Raw genomic sequence first — 19377 nt, 5'->3', positions numbered from 1 at the left:
AGTGAGAAATTACGGGAGTGGGGAATGCACAAAACAGCCAGGTTCTCCAAAGAGGAGAACATTCTTTGATCAGTTTCTGGCGGGAAAGTGCTAGCCAGCTGAAATGTTGGGCTTCATGTCATACTTGCCTTGACGGCCCCACACACGCTGAGAGCAATCTGCAATACTCTACAACTGCTTCTGATGAATGCCTTTCAGAGTCACTTCTGCGGGGCTCAAATTGCTTTTGACGAACAGAACTTTTGAATTGTTGGCATATGAGTTATTTTAACAAGTCTTTTATTTAATAGACTTTATTTTTTAGAGCAGTTTTGAGTTCACAGCAAAATTGAGGAGAAAGTACAGAGAGTTCCTACATAACATCTCCCACTGTCAAGATCCTGACCAGAGCGGAGCATTTGTTACAATCGATGAACCAACATTGACACATCGTTATCACTTACAGTCCACAGTTAAATGAGGGTTGCACACTCCTAGTGTTGTACATTCTAGTGAGTTTTTAAAAAATTATAAAGGTAGTACACGTTCATTGCAAAATAATATAAATAGTACAGAAAACTATAAACAAAGTAAAATCATCTGCGAACTTCTTGGTGAACATTCTTTTAATTCTGTTTCTCAGCCTCTGTTTTTCTTCTGTCGCTCACATTCACCGGTACAGATACCAACACCATATATAGACATTTCATGCAATGGAGATCAAACAGAACATGTCATTTTTGACATACTTTTTTCTTTCAATATCTTATGGCCATATCTGTGTCAAATGCTTATCTGCAGCATTATTTCTTATGCCACTTCGAATTCTGTTGTATCCTCCTACTGTTCAAGCGGTTGGACACTTGTCGTTTTAATTTTTTCATGTTTTTAATTATTCAAAGTATGAAACTCATTCTGTATACACATTTGCTGACTTGTCTGGTTATCTTCTTAAGATAAATTGTTAAGTCAGAAGTTATTTTGTACATTTTAATATTTGGTAGATTTTCCTTATCAGTTCTCCAGAAGAGTTGTACTAATTTACATAACCGTCAAGAGTACGTTTCTTCCTAGCTTTTGAAAATGCAGTATTGTTAATCTTTTAAATAGTTCCCTCCCCCCCCCCCCATTATAGATGAAAACTGAGAGTTCACTGCTTCTGTTTGCATGTTATTCATTCAGGCAACAAATTTTGAGTCAGGAAGATGGAGGGAAGAGTAGAATTGTATTTCAACAAAAATGATAGAGAAATTATATCTGTAATGAGAAGACTAATAATGTAATTTGTTAAGAAGTAAAAACCTATTTTATGATTAGATAGTAACAGGTGTGCTTCATAGTTTTTGCTATCTCATTAATTTCAAATTTTGTCTAAGTTAAAAATGGAGGCAAGAAGAAAAGGAGCAGAGAAGCCAGCCAACGCTTCTCAGGGGCCTTTCAAAAAGCCCCCTCAGCCCCTCCTGCTCCTTTCCAGCCTCTGAACCCCGAGTCAGTCGCACCTCAGGAAAAGACCTGGAGGACAGGGGACTCCACCCTGCCCGCTGGTTTTGATAGTCCTCGAGCTAAGAGTGGTTTTACATTTTTAAGTGGTTTAAACAAAAAATCAAATGTTTTGTGACACATGAAAGTTATACGAAATTCAAATTTCACTTCATGAACAAAGTTTTATTGGAACTCAGCAACACTCATTCGTTTACATTTTTTCTGTGGCTGCTTTGCCCTACAGTGGCAGAGTTGAACAGTTGCGACAGAGACCGTATGGCCTACGAAACTGAAAAGATTTATTGTCTGGCCCTTCATAGAGGAAGTCTGCCAAGCCCTGATCTCAGTGTGTGGAGAAGAGAAGCAATGGGAGTGAGCGTGGTGCCGTCTGGTGTCTTAGGTTAACTGTGAAGCTGTGTGGTTAATAGCGGTACCAAGATTTTGAACTTGGTCCTTAAAGTTGGTTGTCATGGAAACGGCTAGGCCAGTCATATTCTCTCAAGAACTTCATGACAGACAAGGACATTGATGTACAGAGAATGAAGTGATCTTCCTGAGTAAGTTAACTTGTGCTCAGATTGGCAGCTTGGGCTGATGCCAAAAAAAAAAAATTCTGTTTGAGAGTTTAATTTATTCACTGATTTAAGCCCTGTTTGTTAAGCTTTCACCATGTCCTGGGCACTTCCCTAAGTTCTGGAACACCGATCTTGGCATATAACGTTTGTGGTATTGTCTAGACTACTGGCAATACCCATGGGTTTGTGTGTGTGTGTGTGTGTGTGTGTGCGCGCGCGCGCGCGCAGTGAAAGAATGAATACTAGAGATGCCCTAACTCCACAATGAGGAGGCTGAATGCCACGTGCTCGATGTCTTAAAGCTGTTAGTCCTGGAGTCTGGTTAGAGCCCAGGTTTCTTGGTTGCCTGTTCAGTGCTCTTCCCACTAGTGGAGCCCAGAGATTTTTACTCTTTTTTGAAAATCTCTCCAGAAAATATACAGATGCACATATATACACAAAATTTGGATATGATTTCTAGGGTATTATGGAATTCTTAAACATCCATGCTCCAGAGTTAGAATTTCTGATTTAAGAATGTTGTTATTTTGTTCATTTAGTGGATGTTGGTTGGGGGTCTGCTGTGAACCTGTCAACATTTATTGAGCATCTGTTGTTGGGAGATTTTCCAGAAACGTTTGTGTATGAAAATGTATATGAAACTTAATTTCAAAAGAGGGTCAAGGGTCAGTCACTGCGGAGCCTTGGTAACGATGGAACCTGGCTTTGCAACCTGGCTTTGCAGGCGTGAGAGGCCCAGCTAGCTACTTAGTTTTTAAATTTGTATTTTAGAATCACCTACACCTACACGTTGGTATATTTTACCACCTATTAGATTCTCTTTTATTTCCCTTATCCCAGAATCTTCAGGATATTTCAGATACAGTGATGCATTTGAATAATTCTTAAAAGAAGCCCCAGGTTTTCTAAAGCAGTCTGAGGAGTGAAGTGGTTGGTGCCAAAGGTCTATTTTTGTCTGTAGTCACCAGTAGGTTACTTCTCTAGGGTGGCAGTTTTATGGTCCTTAACAAGCAGCCCAGGTATCAGGTTCTCTAACTCAAAAACAACTGGAATGGGAACACACCAAAAAGGTACAGTATTTTTTAGGTAGCAGTGTTAATAAAATTCCTCGTAACTTAGAAAGTTACAACTCTTATTAAATGTTTTCATTGAAATGGTGCTATACCAAAATGAACTTATCCTTATTTTCTATATTGTCACTTTTAGTTGAGGATAACAAGCTCCTCGTGTATTTGGCTGCAGATGAGATGATGTATATGAAATTACTTGATACAGACGTCAGTGGCTCTCTGCACCGTGTCCCACTTTCCCTGTCTGTTCCTGGGAGATAGACAGTGCCTAATTATAGTTCTATTTGTTTAGACAGGGAAAGTGGAAAACTGCTTGTAGATCATAGTGTTGGAAATTCAACCATCTAGACCCCCAGAGAAATGAAGACGAAAAGGAGCCTCAGACAGTATGACAAACTGGAGCCTCCGGACCTTCGGGAAGGCGTCCGTCTTTGTCATTGTGTTTGGAGCCAGGGAGGTGGAGCGGGGAAGGTCTGCAGACCAGCCAGTGGAATGGCTTTATTACTGTAGGCTCGAACTTTGGGGGCTTGTTGGGGAGAATAAAAGTCTTACCTCAGCATGAGGGTATGTAGAGGTGTCTTAGTTCCAGGGAGTGATTTCCGTCAAGTTAAGTTGGTTACTGCAAGTTGAGACTGGGTAAGGACCTCATAGGCACACAGTTTAGGATGTGCATTAATGGAATGAGAATTTTTTTAAAAATTTAGAAACTTGAATTAATATACATACATTATAACAAATAAACTGATAAGGAAGGATATAAATTAAAATTCTCATCTCCAACCCATGAAGTAACTTTAACAGTGTAGTTCATTCTTTGCAAACCTCTCTCTGTATGTCATGCAGACTTAATTTTGAACGTGTTTTTTAAATTGGAGCGTGTACTAAATTTTGAATTTAGAAAATTTCATGACTATTTCGAAATGACTGGGTTAAATTGAATGGAAATTGGGTGGTGTGAACATTACGTTCTGTTTCTGTTTGACAGAGTTGGTACGCAGTCTCTGTTCAGTGATGGGGCAGATAGGAGGTCAGGCCTGGATAACCTGGGGAAGGCTGAGAGTGGGAAGGAGGGGTTTGGAAAGAGAAAATAGAAATGAGGAGTGAGTGAGGGGACCAGGTTTGAATCTTGGCTCTGACTGTTAGTGACTTCAGCATTTTAGTTAAAATTACCAACTTTCCCTAGTGTCCTCATATGGAAAAGGGGCTTAATAATATTTCATAGGTCCTTGTAAAGGTCAGAATAACACATAAAGCATCTAGTCCACTGCTTGGCACAAAGGTGTTTCCATTTCTTCACTTCTTTCTCTGCAAATAGGGAATTCCGATTTGAAAATTAACTTGTAAAAATTGTTTCATAATACGTAGTACCTAGTGAGGCGCCCCTACTTTGTTAAAAGGGACTGTTTTATATATTGCATCAGGAAAAATTATCGATTATTTGGAACTATTTCTCCTTTGGGTCAAGTCAGCTGAATGTTTCTTGGTCATCATGAAGATCTGGAGTAGTTTTGTTACATGTTGTGAGTTTGAGTTAGGGTGGGAGTCTGACCTGCCTTTGCGTCGTCTTCGTCTGAGAGGAAGGGATTCTAGGTGGTTCTCCACTGTCTTCGCACCGCCCTGGCCTAGTGGTGTTATGGCACTTTTGCAGTCTAGTAATTTATAGTTACATGAAGCAAAATTCGGTCTCATTTTAAAGATCAGAGTCTGTGTGTCAGTCACCGAAATTAATTCTAATTAGAAACCAAGGTTTGGACAACTGAGGTAGGAATCGTTTATAAAAACACATTTTCATCCCACTTCTTAAATATAAGGCTAGATGCTCAATAAAAATGAGCACGCTAAATAAAGCCACATAGTTTTAAAAATGTGCATGTGTGCTGATGTGGGAAGGAGGAGGAAGAGGCGTACTTCAGCTCAGCATTCGGCAGGCCTTGGCTACTTTCATTCAGACTTAGGTTTTCATTCAGAAAACCATCTTGTTCTCCCCACTCACTCCCTTCTCTCTCTCACTTAGAGATTATACTAAATCGGTGGAGAAAAGGGAGAAAATTCAAATAAGCAGAAGAAAAAAATAAAAACCATAAATAATCCCACTTCTCAGAGAAAACTATTATTAACATTTTCACTTATTTAATTTCAGAGTATTTTTCTCTTCATATATTCATGTTTAAAACAAAAATGGCATCATATAAGCCATACTTTCTATAAATGGCTTTATTCAGTCATCAGTGTATTATGAGTTTTATACCAATGATGTTTCCACAATTTCTGATTATCTTTGTTTTCTTCTAGTTATAGAAATAATGTGTGTTTATTGGGAAAAAAAATTCTTAAGGAATACAGAAATATCTAACAAAAGTTTACATATAAGCCGATGAATCATTTACACAGTAGTACTTTTTAATGTTTGTTTAATAATCTGCTCCGTGCGTGGATTATCATACTCCCCTAACCCATGGTGTTTTCCATGTAGGAATGAATCGGAAATGGGCTAGTGAACTGCACTTCTGTGAACATCTTTGTACATTCATCTTGGTACGATTGCCCAATTATCTCAGAATAAATTCCTACAAATAGATACGCTGGTTAAAGTGGGTGTACATTTTAGATTTTTTTTGGTCAAGTACTGCTAACTTCTATCTAAAAAAATGATACCAGTTCTCTGATCAGCGTTGTTTAGGGGAATATCTGCTTTCTAATCTTGTTTTATTTTTTTTCCTTAAGAAAAAATTCTTACCAGTTTGATAGCTGAAATTTATTTAATTTGAAGTTGTTTTTGATTATTGTTAGGTAAGTTTAATTTTTTTCTTCAAGAGGTTTTGGCCAAGTGAATTACTTGTTTGTACATTTAAAAAAATGGAAATGTTAATCTTTTTCTGTAAACTAAGTATCTTAGTTTAAGCACGATTTAGCAGATGCCTTTTTCCCTTTTGAAACAAAAGGAGCTGTGCTATACATAAAGAATTCTCTCAAGTGGAATACCTTGCTATTTGCAAAGGTGTGTATTGACTTGGGAGCCTGGAGGTTCCCGGCACAGCCTGTGCTGTTATTCTCAGGTTGGTGGGTAGCCTCTTGATGCCTCTCTCCAGCTGCCTTCTTTAGCTGTGCGATGTTTTCCAGCGTCATCTCCATCCCGTTGATGTCTGTAGCTGTGCCAGTATGTGGGCTGGGAGTGAGTGGGATTACGCCATCCATTGTGATACATCAGAATGGGGCTTTTTATCCCTAAGTTAATAAAAGGTTACTAATAATGGACTGACAGTATTAAAGGACTAACTACTTTAGTCTCCTTATTTTATCATGCTGGCAAACATGACAAAAATATCCCATAAACACTTTAAAGTAAAGCAGTTTATAGTATTTTGGTGTGTAAAAGTTCACATTTTGCATTGTGATGCTGTTTTTTTCATAACATAGCATTTGGGGGCTGCTCGTTCTCTTTGTTTTAAAGGAGAAGTGTGCACGCACGTGTGCGTGTGTGTGTAAACAGGATGATTATGATAGGAGTTTGACAAGGAGTCTAATGTGACATGCATAATCTCTTTTTAGAATGGCGAAGATAGGTGTTTAAGCAAACAACCGTTTTTGAATAAACTCACTGTAGGTAATTACAGTGAAAAGATTCTCCTTGGCACTTACAGTGATAAAATAATGTGACTACAAAGCGCCTTTCCTTATGGTTCCTGTCACATAGTAGGTGCTCATTTAACAATAGCAGTTACACAGTTGTGTGTAATGGTGCCCTTTCATTCATTCCATAGTAATTTATTGAGAGCCCACTCTTTGCCAGGTGCTGGCAAAGGTGTTGGAGGTTATGCAGTGAATGAAAAGGCTGAAATGCCTTCTCCTCATGGAGCTAATACTCTGGTGTGGGGAGACAGTCACTAAGTCGAATAAGTAAGTAGATTATCTCACATTGAAAAAGAGCATAAGTGCTATGAGGGATGGTAAAGTGGGGGTGGGGTGGCTAGGGCAGCTGATGGGAAGAGGAGGATCTGCAGTTTTAACTAAGGTGGTCAGGGAAGGGACTGACAAGTAGAGGTCAAGCAGATCTGGGTTTAAGCCCATCTTTTCTACTAGCCAAGTGGGTGACTTAGGGAAAATTATTTAACTTTTGTTCCTCAATTTCCACATGGAGGAAAGAAATGGAAGCATCGAAATTCTTTCTTTTCTTCCTAAAGAGAAAGTAAAAGACGTCCTTTTTGTTTTGTTTTTCATAGGTCTGTCAGATTGATTCTGTAGTTCTATTGCAGTGCTTAATTTGGGGAAGTAAAACATATATATGTATATACATACACACACACGCATAATTCACATTTATCAAATCGACTCTTGCAAGAAGATTTTCATCAGGGAAAGCTTCTTGCAAGAGTAGATTTGATCTGACTCCTAAAAGAGGGGTTGGGTTTTTGATCTTTTTTTGGAAGAACGTTGGTATATCCTACCAATTTATTTTCCATAGCACCTCAGTCCGGACAGATGCTCTGGATAGAGAAGGGTTTAAGGGTGAGCCGAGTTTGCAAAAGCATCATAGCCTGTTACCCACTTGGAGTTCACACTGCTGTTCTGGTCAGCCCTGCAGTAAAGGGACCGGGCAGGACTGGGCCCCACGCTCAACTTGCACAACCGCCCAGTGAGCTCGGGGCTGGGGCGCTGCCAGTGCACTCCTCCAGTTCTATCTTTAGGGAATAGAGTTGTCACTTGTCTTTGTGTACATATTCGTGAAGCATTTAGAGATCATTAACCGTATTTACTGTAGCTCTCCAACTTTAGTAGAAAAAATTACTCAAATAAGCCCAGATAAGAAAATAACTAATAAGGATTGTACAGTTTTATATCTTTTTTCATTTTTTATTTTTCTTTTCTCTCTTGCTTATTTATTTTGTTTCTGTGAAATGCTTTATAGAGTACTTGCATATAATAAAAAAGAATTGTCTTAAAAGTTGCAAGTGGAAACATTTTAAGATACTCCTATTTTAACAAAAGTGTTTTCCTCCTCCCAAGGTTTATTACCCAAATTTGGGATGGATGTGCATCGATGCCACCGATCCTGAGAAGGGGAACTGGCTGCGATATGTGAATTGGGCTTGCTCAGGAGAAGAACAAAATTTGTTTCCACTGGAAATCAACAGGGCCATTTACTATAAAACTTTAAAGGTAAGAGTGTTAGAATTAGTCTGTCGTTAGTTACTCCACATGCATTTTTGCAAATGCTGTCCTTAGTCGTGACTGACAGTAATAACTCTGCCAACCTTGGGAGTATTATATTTGAAAGTGGTTCATCACCACATTGAAAGGTCTGTTTTAAATATATGGTTGCCATGGCTTCGTGTGCGTAAGGGCACTAAAGCAGGAAGAGCGTGTCCAGTAATTACGCACTGCATCTTTGTAGATACTGATAAGCTGGTGGCAGCTCCCTCTCTCCTCCTGAGGTACAGAGGCATTAGGAACTGCTTGACGGGCAGATTTATCCAACTGTGAGAAACTATGTGGCTACAGTGGTTCTGTGTTAACTGAAAACACGATGTTAGTCTTCGATGTAATGTAGCCTTGGATCAGCTTTTCTTCCTAACTTTTGTACAGAATGGGAATTAAACAGAATACGTTTCTTCCTTCTGCCAGATTTTTATTTGGAGACATTCGCTGTTGAGATGAAAAAAGGAGGAAAGCCATTTTTAGGGTTTGTGGTGAGGTCAGAGGTCACCGAGTACACGCAGAGAAGTTAGCGTTGGGAAGCGTTAAATGTGGCTCCATTTCTGCCAGCCCCTGTCTGTCTCCTTTGTTGTCACATTCTCTCGGAGGGCAAATCTGGACTCATCGTACGGGGAAATGTTCTTGGAGGTGGAGTGGCGATGCTTTGGAATTTGAGTAGATCCGTTTGCTGAAACTGCTGTAAGGCAAATTTCTCTTTATTCACTTCTATTAAAAATGTCAGAATGGGTGACAGTTCATGAAAGAAGTTATCTTTATGGAGTTGAAAACTCTAGATGAGCAGGCATTTAAGATGATGGTCAGTTTTTGCAGCATTCTGAGTTTTGCGTGTTTGGTAGCACTAGAACTTCTAGAAGTTTAGTTAAGAAAAAGCTGCTTAAATTTTTTTTTTTTTTTTTGCTGTATTTTTTCTGTTATCTTTAGCCAATTGGACTGTCCTCTGCCTCATATGTACCCACATCCTTGCTTCCGGTCTGTGTAGGAAATACATTTTTGTGGTGCTTTCTCATTTAAAACTTTTACAACCTTCTTTTCTATTTTATTTCTGCTGTATTATAATAGCATGATTTTCTAGTAGGTATTACTATGAAATTTTGTTACACTGGAATTTGAAATAACATTCAAAATTTGATTCAATAATTCATTCTGTTTCTTAAATGTATTTAAAGTGATAGTTCTATCTGGTCAAATCTGTGAGGCAGAACCCTGGCGGAGATGAAATGCCAGCGAGGGGACGAATACGAGACAGGGAGTGGAAATGAGATTCCAAGGGAGAGCAAACCCAGGGAGGTGTTAGGACACTTCGCAGTTCCTTCATTAAACTGTGTTCTTCTCTAGTAGCAAATCTGAGAAACATCGAGAAGCAAGAGACATAATGTTTGGGAGAGTGGACTCTGAAGCCAGACTTCTGGATGAGGTCCTGGCTTGTGTGACCCTAGGCAAGTCATTGTGACTCTCCTAGCTGTGTGACCTTAGGCAAGTCACCGCTGTGTGCCTCAGTTTCCTTATTTGTAAGATACAGATAATTATAGCATCGCCTTCATAGGGCGATCACGGCAATTTCATAGGTGATTATGGGCAGAGCTCTAGTGCCTAATAAATGCTAAATAAATGATGGCTGCTATTTTGGCAGGGCAGCATAGTGTCATAGTTAGGAGTGGAGGCCTCGTGAGCAGGTTTTGGCTTCTAGATGTGCGACCACGAGAAGTTACTTAAATTCTGTGTCTTAATTTTCTCATATATAAAAATGGAGGTAGTAATAAAATTAATATGTACAGTCGTTGTGAAGATTAAACAAGATGATGTGTGTAAGGTTCTGTGAAGTGTTCTGAGTCCAGCCCAGGGATTCAAAGCGTTAACTAGCTGTACTGCTGCTATTGTCGCTACCTGTCTTAGTCTGACCTGACATAGTTGTGATCCCTGCAAACCTCCCTCTGTCCTGCCCTTTGATGTTTGCTCAGGTATGCGTGAGACCTTTCAGATTCCTTACTAGTGATTATCTAACTGCAGATTAAGCTTTCTGTGGATTAGATTTTGTAAATAAATTACATGTTGTATTCTTCTGGGTTCTGTATCAGTTTCTCAACTATCACCCATCTCAACTATCAGGTAATTGGAAAATCTCAACACCGGTTTTGCTTATACTATGATTAGAAACTATTTTAAATTCCTGAAAGTTAACTGGTAGCCTGCTGTCCATTCAATCTTCTATTCGGTAGTTTGACAAATATAGTCTAGTATGTAGCAGATATTCTTCTGTAGTAGTGAACGAAACGGGTAAGGTCTGTGGTCTCATTTATGTATCCGTTATCGGTATGAAGTTGAGAAGTATACAGCTCAGTAATATAATCACCTTAATTGCTAACAGTTTTGAAAGTTATTCAGCAGCTAGCAAATCTCATTGTTTTTAATCTAGCTACTCACCAGCTCATTAGCTGTTTAGAAATTCTTTGTTAAATTTGAGGTAAAAACAGATTCTGATATGTTTTACTTTGTGTATTTGGCAACAACAAAAGAATACCCTGCTAAGTAAAAAGTTTGTGCTGATACTTTGCTAGCACAATTAGTACTCTTCAGGAGATTGCAGTGGAATGACCCTGGAAGCTTAAGCTGAGTCTGGGAGGTATCATGAAAGTGTCCCGTGGGTGTCTTGCAGCCAGTGTTCTGGTTATGCTGTTTGCGTTAGGAATAAGTTGGGAATGCTGTTTTTCTCTTTTCCATGTTCTCTTTCACTTTAGTTTTATTTAAGCCTTTACAGATTTCCTAATCATTTCAATTATTATATGACAGCACCATTCCATGAATATGTGACTCACAATAAAAAAATAGAGAAGCAAACTATGCATTTGAAACTATAAATTGTTTAAGTAAAAAAGCCCATTCTTTCAGCAGAAACAGAGTACCGAAAGGCATCTGTAATGGCTATTTTAATTCATAAAAATCTTATATATTGACTCATAAAATCTTTATTTTAACTCATCGAATCTTATATATGTTAGGTTACATTTTCTTTGGTTTAGGCTTAACTGACTCAAGAAGGGAAGTAATAATACATTGGTTTAATTTTATAAATGCCTAACTATTATTGTGCTGTATAGCTGAAACTAATAAAACATTTTTTGAAAAAATATAATACATTGGTTTAAAGAGAAAATATCAAGTTTTAGCCTTCCTTGGGTGAGGGAGCAAAGGAAACAGTGGCTTGTTCTTTCATTTTAAAGAATTTAAAATATTTCAAAATTTGGACTATATAAACAATTCTGCAGAGAATGAAGCAAAATATTTACTTTCAAGGGTATTATCTAGACTGGAAGGTATGTTGAATCGAACTATATTGTTTCTAAGCTGACATCTTAGATGGGATTCTCCCTGCTCTTAAAAACAAAAAGAGCATCCCTCTCCACAACCGTAGTGCAGTGCTCAAAACTGGGAAGCTAACACTGACGGTATTTTATTAGCTAAGCCAGCGGTCCCCAACCTTTTTAGCACCAGGGACCCGTGCTCCTAAGAGAATCTAACGTCTGATGATCTGAGGTGGAGCTGAGGCAGAGTTGAGGCGGTGATGGTGGCTCTGGGGAGCGGCTGCGAATCCAGATGAAGATTTGCTCGCTCACCTGCCACTCACCTTCTGCTGTGCTGCCCAGTTCCTAACAGGTCACTGCCCAATACCAGCCCCCAGCCCCCAGCCCCCAGCCCCGGGGTTTGGGGACCCCTGAGCTAATTGATACACCTTAGTCACATAGAAAGCAAGTGAGCTTTCTATTCCCATAAGGATATGGTTGTTCCAATCATATCCTTATGGGAATAGAAAGCTCACTTGCATTCAGTTATAATGTCATCTGTCCCTCAGTCTTTGCTTTTATAACCTTTCAGTTTTGAGAGAACTGGTCAGTTATTTTGTAGAATGTCTCACAGTTTGGGCTTTTCTTATGATTTATTATGATTAACTTGTGTTTATGCATTTTGGGCAGAAACCTCTAGAAGTGATGCTGTGTTCTCTACTGTACATGGTCAGGAGGCACATAATGTCTCTTTGTCTCATAAAGATACCGTTTTTCCCTTTGTAGTTAATAAATGTTTTATAGGGAGATATTTTGAGACTTTGCAAGTATTCTGTCACTCCTCAAACTTTCGCCATGGATGATTCTTGCCTGAAATAGTTATTACTGAGATGATTGCCAACTGGTGATTTTCTAATTCTATTACTTTTTTCGTTGGTTAGTTGAGTTCTACTTTAAGGAAGAGCTTTCCTTCTTGTTTATTTACTTGTTCATTCATTCGTTTATATCAATATGGACTCACAGATTCTAATTTTATTCAGTGGGTTTTAGGCAGAATTTTACTTGTGTGGATACTCTTGGAACTTTCTGAACAGAAGTCATTGTGAGAGAAACCAATAAGCCATTTCCTTAAATTCTATTTAGAAGTATAATCTTTCTACTCAGTATACTTATTCTTCAGGATCTTGTTCTAGATGTAATTAGTATGATGATGATGGTATATGTCCTCACTGCTCACATGGCTGTTAAGAATGAATGTTTTAGGAGCATAATATGTGTGAGTTATTTTTAGGCATTTCCTTTTAAATTTAAGTTGTCATGTAAACTCGATGTGTGGTGCAGAGGACAAGGCGGTGAATTCTCCGCGGACCTGAGCAGGTTGGTGGCAGTGCATAGATAATATACTGCCAGGACGCTTGTGTGTCCTCTGCTTTTAGCCTTTCCGTGATATAATTAGCGGTGACTTATAAATGTGCGGGGGCATATAGTTCTTCCTTATCATGTTTAACTTGTTAGAACCTGAACGGTGCACTGGCCATTAGCTTTTAGCACTTCTCTTGCCAAACTACGGGGTTCTAATTGTGCTTTAAATTTCTCATCAGTTAGATTTCATGGGCAAAATGGTTCCGTGTTTTATTTTTCCTTCTGCGTGTAGTTGCGAGGCTTTGAACAGTCAGATTCGGCAGCATGGCAGTTTTAAGTTTAAAGCAATCTCTCCTAGTCAGACCCTTAGTGGCCCTGCGGACCCCCAGCAGAGGAGGCGGGCGGGAAGTGAGGTCCTCCCTCCAGCAGAGGGTCCCTTCCCGCGGCCGCCCAGCCCTCCGCCGCGGAGGATTTAGGAGCCCTTCCTGCCGGGCTGGCCTCCGGCTCGCGGCCCCGCCCTGCCCCCGCCCCGCCAACAACCGCCGCTCTGATTGGCCCGGCGCCTGTCTCTTCTCTCTTCGCAGCCAATCGCGCCGGGCGAGGAGCTCCTGGTCTGGTACAATGGGGAAGACAACCCCGAGATAGCAGCTGCGATTGAGGAAGAGCGAGCCAGCGCCCGGAGCAAGCGGAGCTCCCCGAAAAGCAGGAAAGGTAGGATCCCGCCGCCGCCCGCTCCCCCGCCGCGCCTGGGCTGGCCGGATCCGGGCTCCGGCGGAGCCCGCGGCTCTCGGTGACCTTTTCCAGACCGGCCGCCTGCCCGCGCTCCGGCCCCCCCGGGCCGCTGCTGAATCACGGCGCCGGACGCCGCTCGGGCTCTTTTCTAACTTGGGGCCGGGAATGCGGGCGTGGAAAAGTGCGCAGACCCCAGTGCCGCCTGAGGGCTAGTTGTCACTTCACTCTCGGACATCAAAAATAGCAGGACTTGCGGGCCGGCGCAGCAGCCGGTCTCGTCAGAGTCGTGCATGCCCGGTATATTCTTAGCTTTTTGTGCTATTTGCCAGCGAACGCGTCATAAAATGTGTTCTGAGAGTGACATTTCCAGGTCCGCAGATTCGGTGGCCTCGTGTCCCGCCGGGACTGTGCGGGTAGGGCCGGGCGTGCTGTGGCCGATGAGCTCGCGTCCCCCAGAGGGCAGAGAACCGGCCGAGCCGTACACTGCCGGTCCGTGCGGGCCGGGCCCTGCCACTCCGTGCCCCGCGGCTCCGGGCCGTGCCGCCGCGCCCCTCTCCCGGACGGGCCCTGCTACTCCAACCCCCCACCCACTCTACGCGAGGCCGGGCACTGCCACTTCGTGGTCCCCCGCGACCCCCCGATGCCGGACAGTGCTGCGTCGCGCCTCTTTGCCCCTCTCCTGGACGAGCCCTGCCACTCTTAAACCCCTCCACCCCCACCCACTCCATGCGAGGCTGGGCCCTGCCACTCCGTGCCCCCCAGCGCCGGGCCGTGCCGCTGCGCCCCTCTCCCGGACGGCCCTGCCACTCCAAACCCTACTCCACCCCACTCCACGCGAGGCCAGGCCCTGCCACTTCGGGCTTCCCCGGCGCCGGGCCGGGCCGCTGCTCCCTGCGCCCCTCTCCCTGACGGGCCCTGCCACTCTAATCCCTCACCCCCACCCCACGCGGGGCCAGGCCGCGCCGCGCACGATTGCAACACTCTCAGGGGTGGGCTAAGGTCTTAGCACACCAGATCTTTCTGAAATTAGGCCATTAACGAAATGGAAGTTGAAGAGCATGCTGTTTTGTCACTTTTGATTTAACTACAATAGTTTTATTTTGTTTTATCATGTTTTCAAACCACGGGAAAGCGTAGTCGGGCTTACAAAAGGGAGGGAATAATTTCCGGGTAGGAAAATAGTTTGGTCGGATATATCATATTTCCAGCTGGCATTTTGACACGTTGTTGGGATTTTTTTAAATAAAGAATTTTAATGTGAATTCGTGAATCTTTCATAGAGCCCAGTTTGACTCTATGCCAAGGCACAATGTGGCAGTTTCTTACTAATATAAAACTTTCTTTTTTGCCCACCTTAATCTTAAGTAAATTTTTTTAGGCATTTGAATTCATGAATCTGTCCTTTACTTAGAACATTGCAAAGTGAGTTGTGGTAGTCATACCGTAAATAAAATCATAACATAAACTTGATTTTCGAAAAATGTAAAAATAATATTTTAAAATGTAGGCAAAAAGGCTTTTCTGATTTTTCCATTACATATTTTTTGTATTTCACAGCCTAATGCAAATACAACTAACTCATTCAAGGGGCGGTTTGTGGGCCTCTTACTAAATGCATGTTCTGTGTTTATTGAACATGATTTTGTGGCTGATTTAGGTCATTAAATGCTTTGATCCTGCATTAGATGATCTGGGTTTAGAAAATTCCCAGGTGTTTTTTCGTTTGTTTGTTTTTTATCGTTTTAACTGAGTATTGAGATTTTGTCGACATTAGGCTTTTAATGCATAATTGTTTGCAAACTCTTCACATAATTCAACCTGTTCCTTTATTTATTGTTCATTTTGTTTAATGTCACCAGCTTTCTAGGTAAGTTGTGATTTTCAGAGGCTGGAGTTTGAGGAGAAGGGGAAATCTTTACTTTGCAATTAAGCATAACATATATTCAAATATATTCATAGCTTAATGGAAAGTTCACTCTAAGACTTTTCTGTTTGGCATACTTTGGCTTGCATGTTTAAACATTTTACTTTCTGCTTTTCTTTTTTATTTATCCCTTAATTTTTTTTTTTTTTTAAATCTTTTCACTTGGTTGGATTTGGAGAAAAAACTGAACACAAACTCTTTGTTTTATTAGTGATACATGCACTTACATATCTTCATTTTTATATCTGCCAAGATTGCTCAGTTTTTATATCGAGTTAAGTAGTTCATATTTCTTATTATCCTATTATTATTTTTATAACTACTCTGGGCAGCATATAACCCACTGACTCTTAGGTTTTAATTAAAATACTTGCATGAGGCTCACTCTTGGAACTTGTCTGTTTTGAACAGCCTACTGGTAAAGAGTCCTGTTTGAACTTTATGACCTAAAGTTTAGAGAGTTTAAATAATGAGTCAGACCTTTTTTGTTTTTAACTTAAATACTCTGGGAAAGCTAATTTATAGCTTGCAAAGACCTGAAATGAAGAACTTTTTATATTAACTTAATTCTATTTAGGTCTTACGTGTGACCTCAGACATTTAAATGTCTTTTCAGGCAGTGACGTCAAATAGTAAATCAACATAAGTTTCATTCAGTAGCAGTGTTAAAGCATGTTGAAGACATGCAGCTGACAGGTAGATTGACAGTTGACCTACCTTCATTTCGTTTATGAGGCAGGCAGAAAAAAACAAAGGGCTGGATTCTTCATAGTTCTTGGCCTCGGCTCCTTTGCATGACAGCTGCTATGCCTACAGCTGTGCAATGCATGTGGTGCCTTTCAGAATTCATCAGATTGCTGGTGGATCATGAGGCATGTTCTGGGTGGTGAAAAGCCCCGATTCCTTTACGTACAGAGTAGCCTCTTCTCTCTCTCTGTCTCTGTCTCTCATTCATTCATTCCAATAATGTTCCTAAAGCTCTTGCGGTGCGCCAGGCACTCTACTGGGTTGGTTGTACAGTGCAATGGTGAGCAAAAAAGCAGCAGTAACTCTTCTCATGGTGCCTGTAGTCTAGCGACAAACATTAAATCAGCATGTTGCTGATCAGCGCCTAGATCGTTGGCATGGAATAAGCTCTCAATAAATATTCGTTGATTGGCAAACAGACTCACAGAGACCTATAATGAAGGAAAAGAACACAGTGCTGTGAGAACACAGTTCATGTTGTCTCTGACCAGGGAGCATGCAGTTCTGCCATGGGCCAAAGAGGTACACACGTTAGGCATTTCGAAGTAGAATTTTGGATTCTCAGTTTCGTAATTCAGTCTAACTTCTTAACTTGAGCAGCCCCAATAATGAGATCGAACATGAAAAGTTCCTTGGATGGGACAGGTAGGAGAGGGGGGGAGAGTTTTTAGTGTCGGCTGTTTAAGGTAATTTTAATTTGAACCATAGGAAGGTTATACTCTGAAGTAAAATGGTAAGGACCAAATTTAGAAGTATTTACCAGCTTATTCATCGTTGTCCCCTGTTTGTTAGTGTGAGAAATGAGAGATTGATTTGCTTGTTAGCAGTAAACAGTGACCCCTGGCAAATATTCTTTTCAAATGTAGACTATAATAGCAGAATGTGTCGTTGCTGTGCCTTTTCTTGGCCATGTAAGAGCCTTCCTTGAAGTTCTCTTACCCTAAAGAAACAACAGTGGCACAATACAAATGAGCTTGGTGGAAGGGGCTTAAAACCTGAGACCCCTGGGTTTTTACCTGGTGACTTGGCAAATCATGTCAGCTTTCCAGGGTGTAGTTTCCATAGCTTTAAAAGTGGGCATCATGACATGGAATGGTCATTGGGCTACCTGACCTCACAGAGTTGCTGTCAAGAGCAAGTGGTATAAGAAAGGAATAGCTCTGTGCAACGTGTGAGTTCGTGGTAGCTGTAAGTGCCACCAACAGCATGTTCCTTGGGGAGGAGCTACTGAGTTTGTGACTCATCAGTCGGTGTTTACGGAGCACCTGTGGAAGCCCAGACACGCTGGGTCTCTCTGTTCTCCCTTCTGGTGGCAGAGCCTCGCTCGGTGCCGATGGACCCGTATGATAGGCCTTGTTCTAATCTACTGACTTTCCTGTTCGCAACAAGTTAGATGGAGGAAATTAGAAGATATTTATAGCAGCAAGTATTTCTGATAGCTGGACAGTAAAGAAGACAGTTTATAAGGAAATCAGTAGTGAACTATAAAGAGCACAGTTCCTTAAGTCACTCAGCAGGTCCAGGTAATCCTTTGTAAAAGCTGTAAAGAGTCCCTGAGAGTATCAGCTAATGTATAATGTTTGTCCAGGTGACTTTTAGTTAAATTATAATCAGCTTATAAAGGAAATATTTCCTCTGTCTTTGCAAGCAAAATTATTCAAATAAAAAAACCTTGGTACTGTGATGAGCACTCAAGGTTTTTGAAGTTGTACATGTTTGAAATTCTTCTCCAAAGGCGACAAGACCTGTAGAAATTTATAGTTACTTTAGGGAGCTAAGTGATCCACATGCAAAATCACTTGGTCTGAGGGCTTTAAAAAAATAATGCTAAACTAAAGGACTTGACATTGAGAGAAAGAAAATCGAACTCTGGGCTGGGATGCCTGGGGAGTTGTTACTTAGATGGAGGGCGAGGGCGGGCGGGGGGTGGCGGGATGGCCGTGTTGCAGAGTGGAGAGCAGGGAAGACGAGCCCAGGAGGCTTAAAGAGCGGGTTGGAGGAGTGAGTGAAGGGAGGAGGGTCCCGTCCCGCCTCCCCGACCCATATTTTAATAAATATTTGTTGGTCTGTGTCAGACACTCTTCTGGGTGCTGTAGTCACAGCAGGGAACTAAAACAACCAAGGTTCCCACTCTCACGAGACTGACATTCTGGAGAGCCAGGGGATGACCGGCCAACAAGATGAACAGGACAGGTCTTGTAATGTTCATAGGGTATGTGTGTGAAGTATGGCGTGACTATAGATGGCTGCCCAGGGGTGGATTTTCGGAGGCCGTGACATGAATGGCACAGGGGCGGGCCCAGTCAAGGTCTAGGGGCTGACAGCTCCCGGAAGAGGCTGCTCCACGTTTTGGGAAATTTAATGCTGGGGTGGTACATAGTGAGGGCCACCGAGAAACTCGCATGAGTATTTTTGAATTATGAAAATCAATTCTGCAAATAGACATATTGGCCCCTTTTGTCCCAGGCGCTGCACTTAGCGTCTGGATTGGTAGGGGTAATTAGAGATGACTAAAATATCCAGGGGAGGAGCTTATCCTTTTTACTGCAGCTCAGTGCAGATCAGGCTAACTGAATGTTTTGGTTGATGTGTGCATGGGGTCCAGGATAGAGAGGGGGTGGGCAGGAGTCCTTTGGGAGAGGAGGTGATGCTGCTTTGTGGTCACGAAGTGGAGCACAGTGGGGAGGACCTTTAAGAAGGAACGTGAGGAGGGGAAGAAGGAAAGAGCAATGCAGGAGGTGGGGGAGAAGCAGGGACACGAGGCCACAGGGCACAGCTAGATGGCAGGTGGAAGCATGCAGCGAGGGGCCCTGATGGAGACTTAGGGCCTCGTGGGCGGCAGTGTGCAGAGCTGCTGCCGGACACAGCAGCGAGCCCGCGGCGCTGAGTGGTGCTGAGCACGCCCACACGCAGTCCCTGTTGGCCTCTACTTCTGTGGCGTCCAGGCCACCTCCATGGTTTGTACCAGCTCCTGCTGAGGAAGTGAAAACTTAGCGAGATTAAGTAACTTGTCC

At 41.8% G+C, this 19377-nt stretch overlaps 1 protein-coding gene across 7 annotated transcripts in view; it reads left to right on the top strand.

Annotated features, from left to right (window-relative positions):
* The window catches only part of PRDM2 (PR/SET domain 2), a 100656-nt gene that overhangs the window by 22251 nt on the left and 59028 nt on the right, over nucleotides 1–19377 (top strand). For 5 of the 7 annotated variants that reach the window (XM_011363517.2, XM_023532608.1, XM_023532610.1 and 2 more), the window contains 2 exons: nucleotides 8111–8263; nucleotides 13545–13671. In XM_011363517.2, the coding sequence (XP_011361819.1) occupies nucleotides 8111–8263; nucleotides 13545–13671 (280 nt within the window). Of the gene's footprint in view, nucleotides 1–8110; nucleotides 8264–13544; nucleotides 13672–19377 lie in introns of those variants that run through there. The other 2 variants (XM_023532611.1, XM_011363515.2) reach the window with 1 other exon arrangement.

Source organism: Pteropus vampyrus, unplaced genomic scaffold, assembly GCF_000151845.1.
Source record: "Pteropus vampyrus isolate Shadow unplaced genomic scaffold, Pvam_2.0 Scaffold86, whole genome shotgun sequence".
In the NCBI taxonomy this organism is placed as follows: domain Eukaryota; kingdom Metazoa; phylum Chordata; class Mammalia; order Chiroptera; family Pteropodidae; genus Pteropus; species Pteropus vampyrus.
The sequence above is the reverse complement of the archived record's forward strand: the minus strand, read 5'-3'. Positions and strand labels throughout refer to the sequence as shown.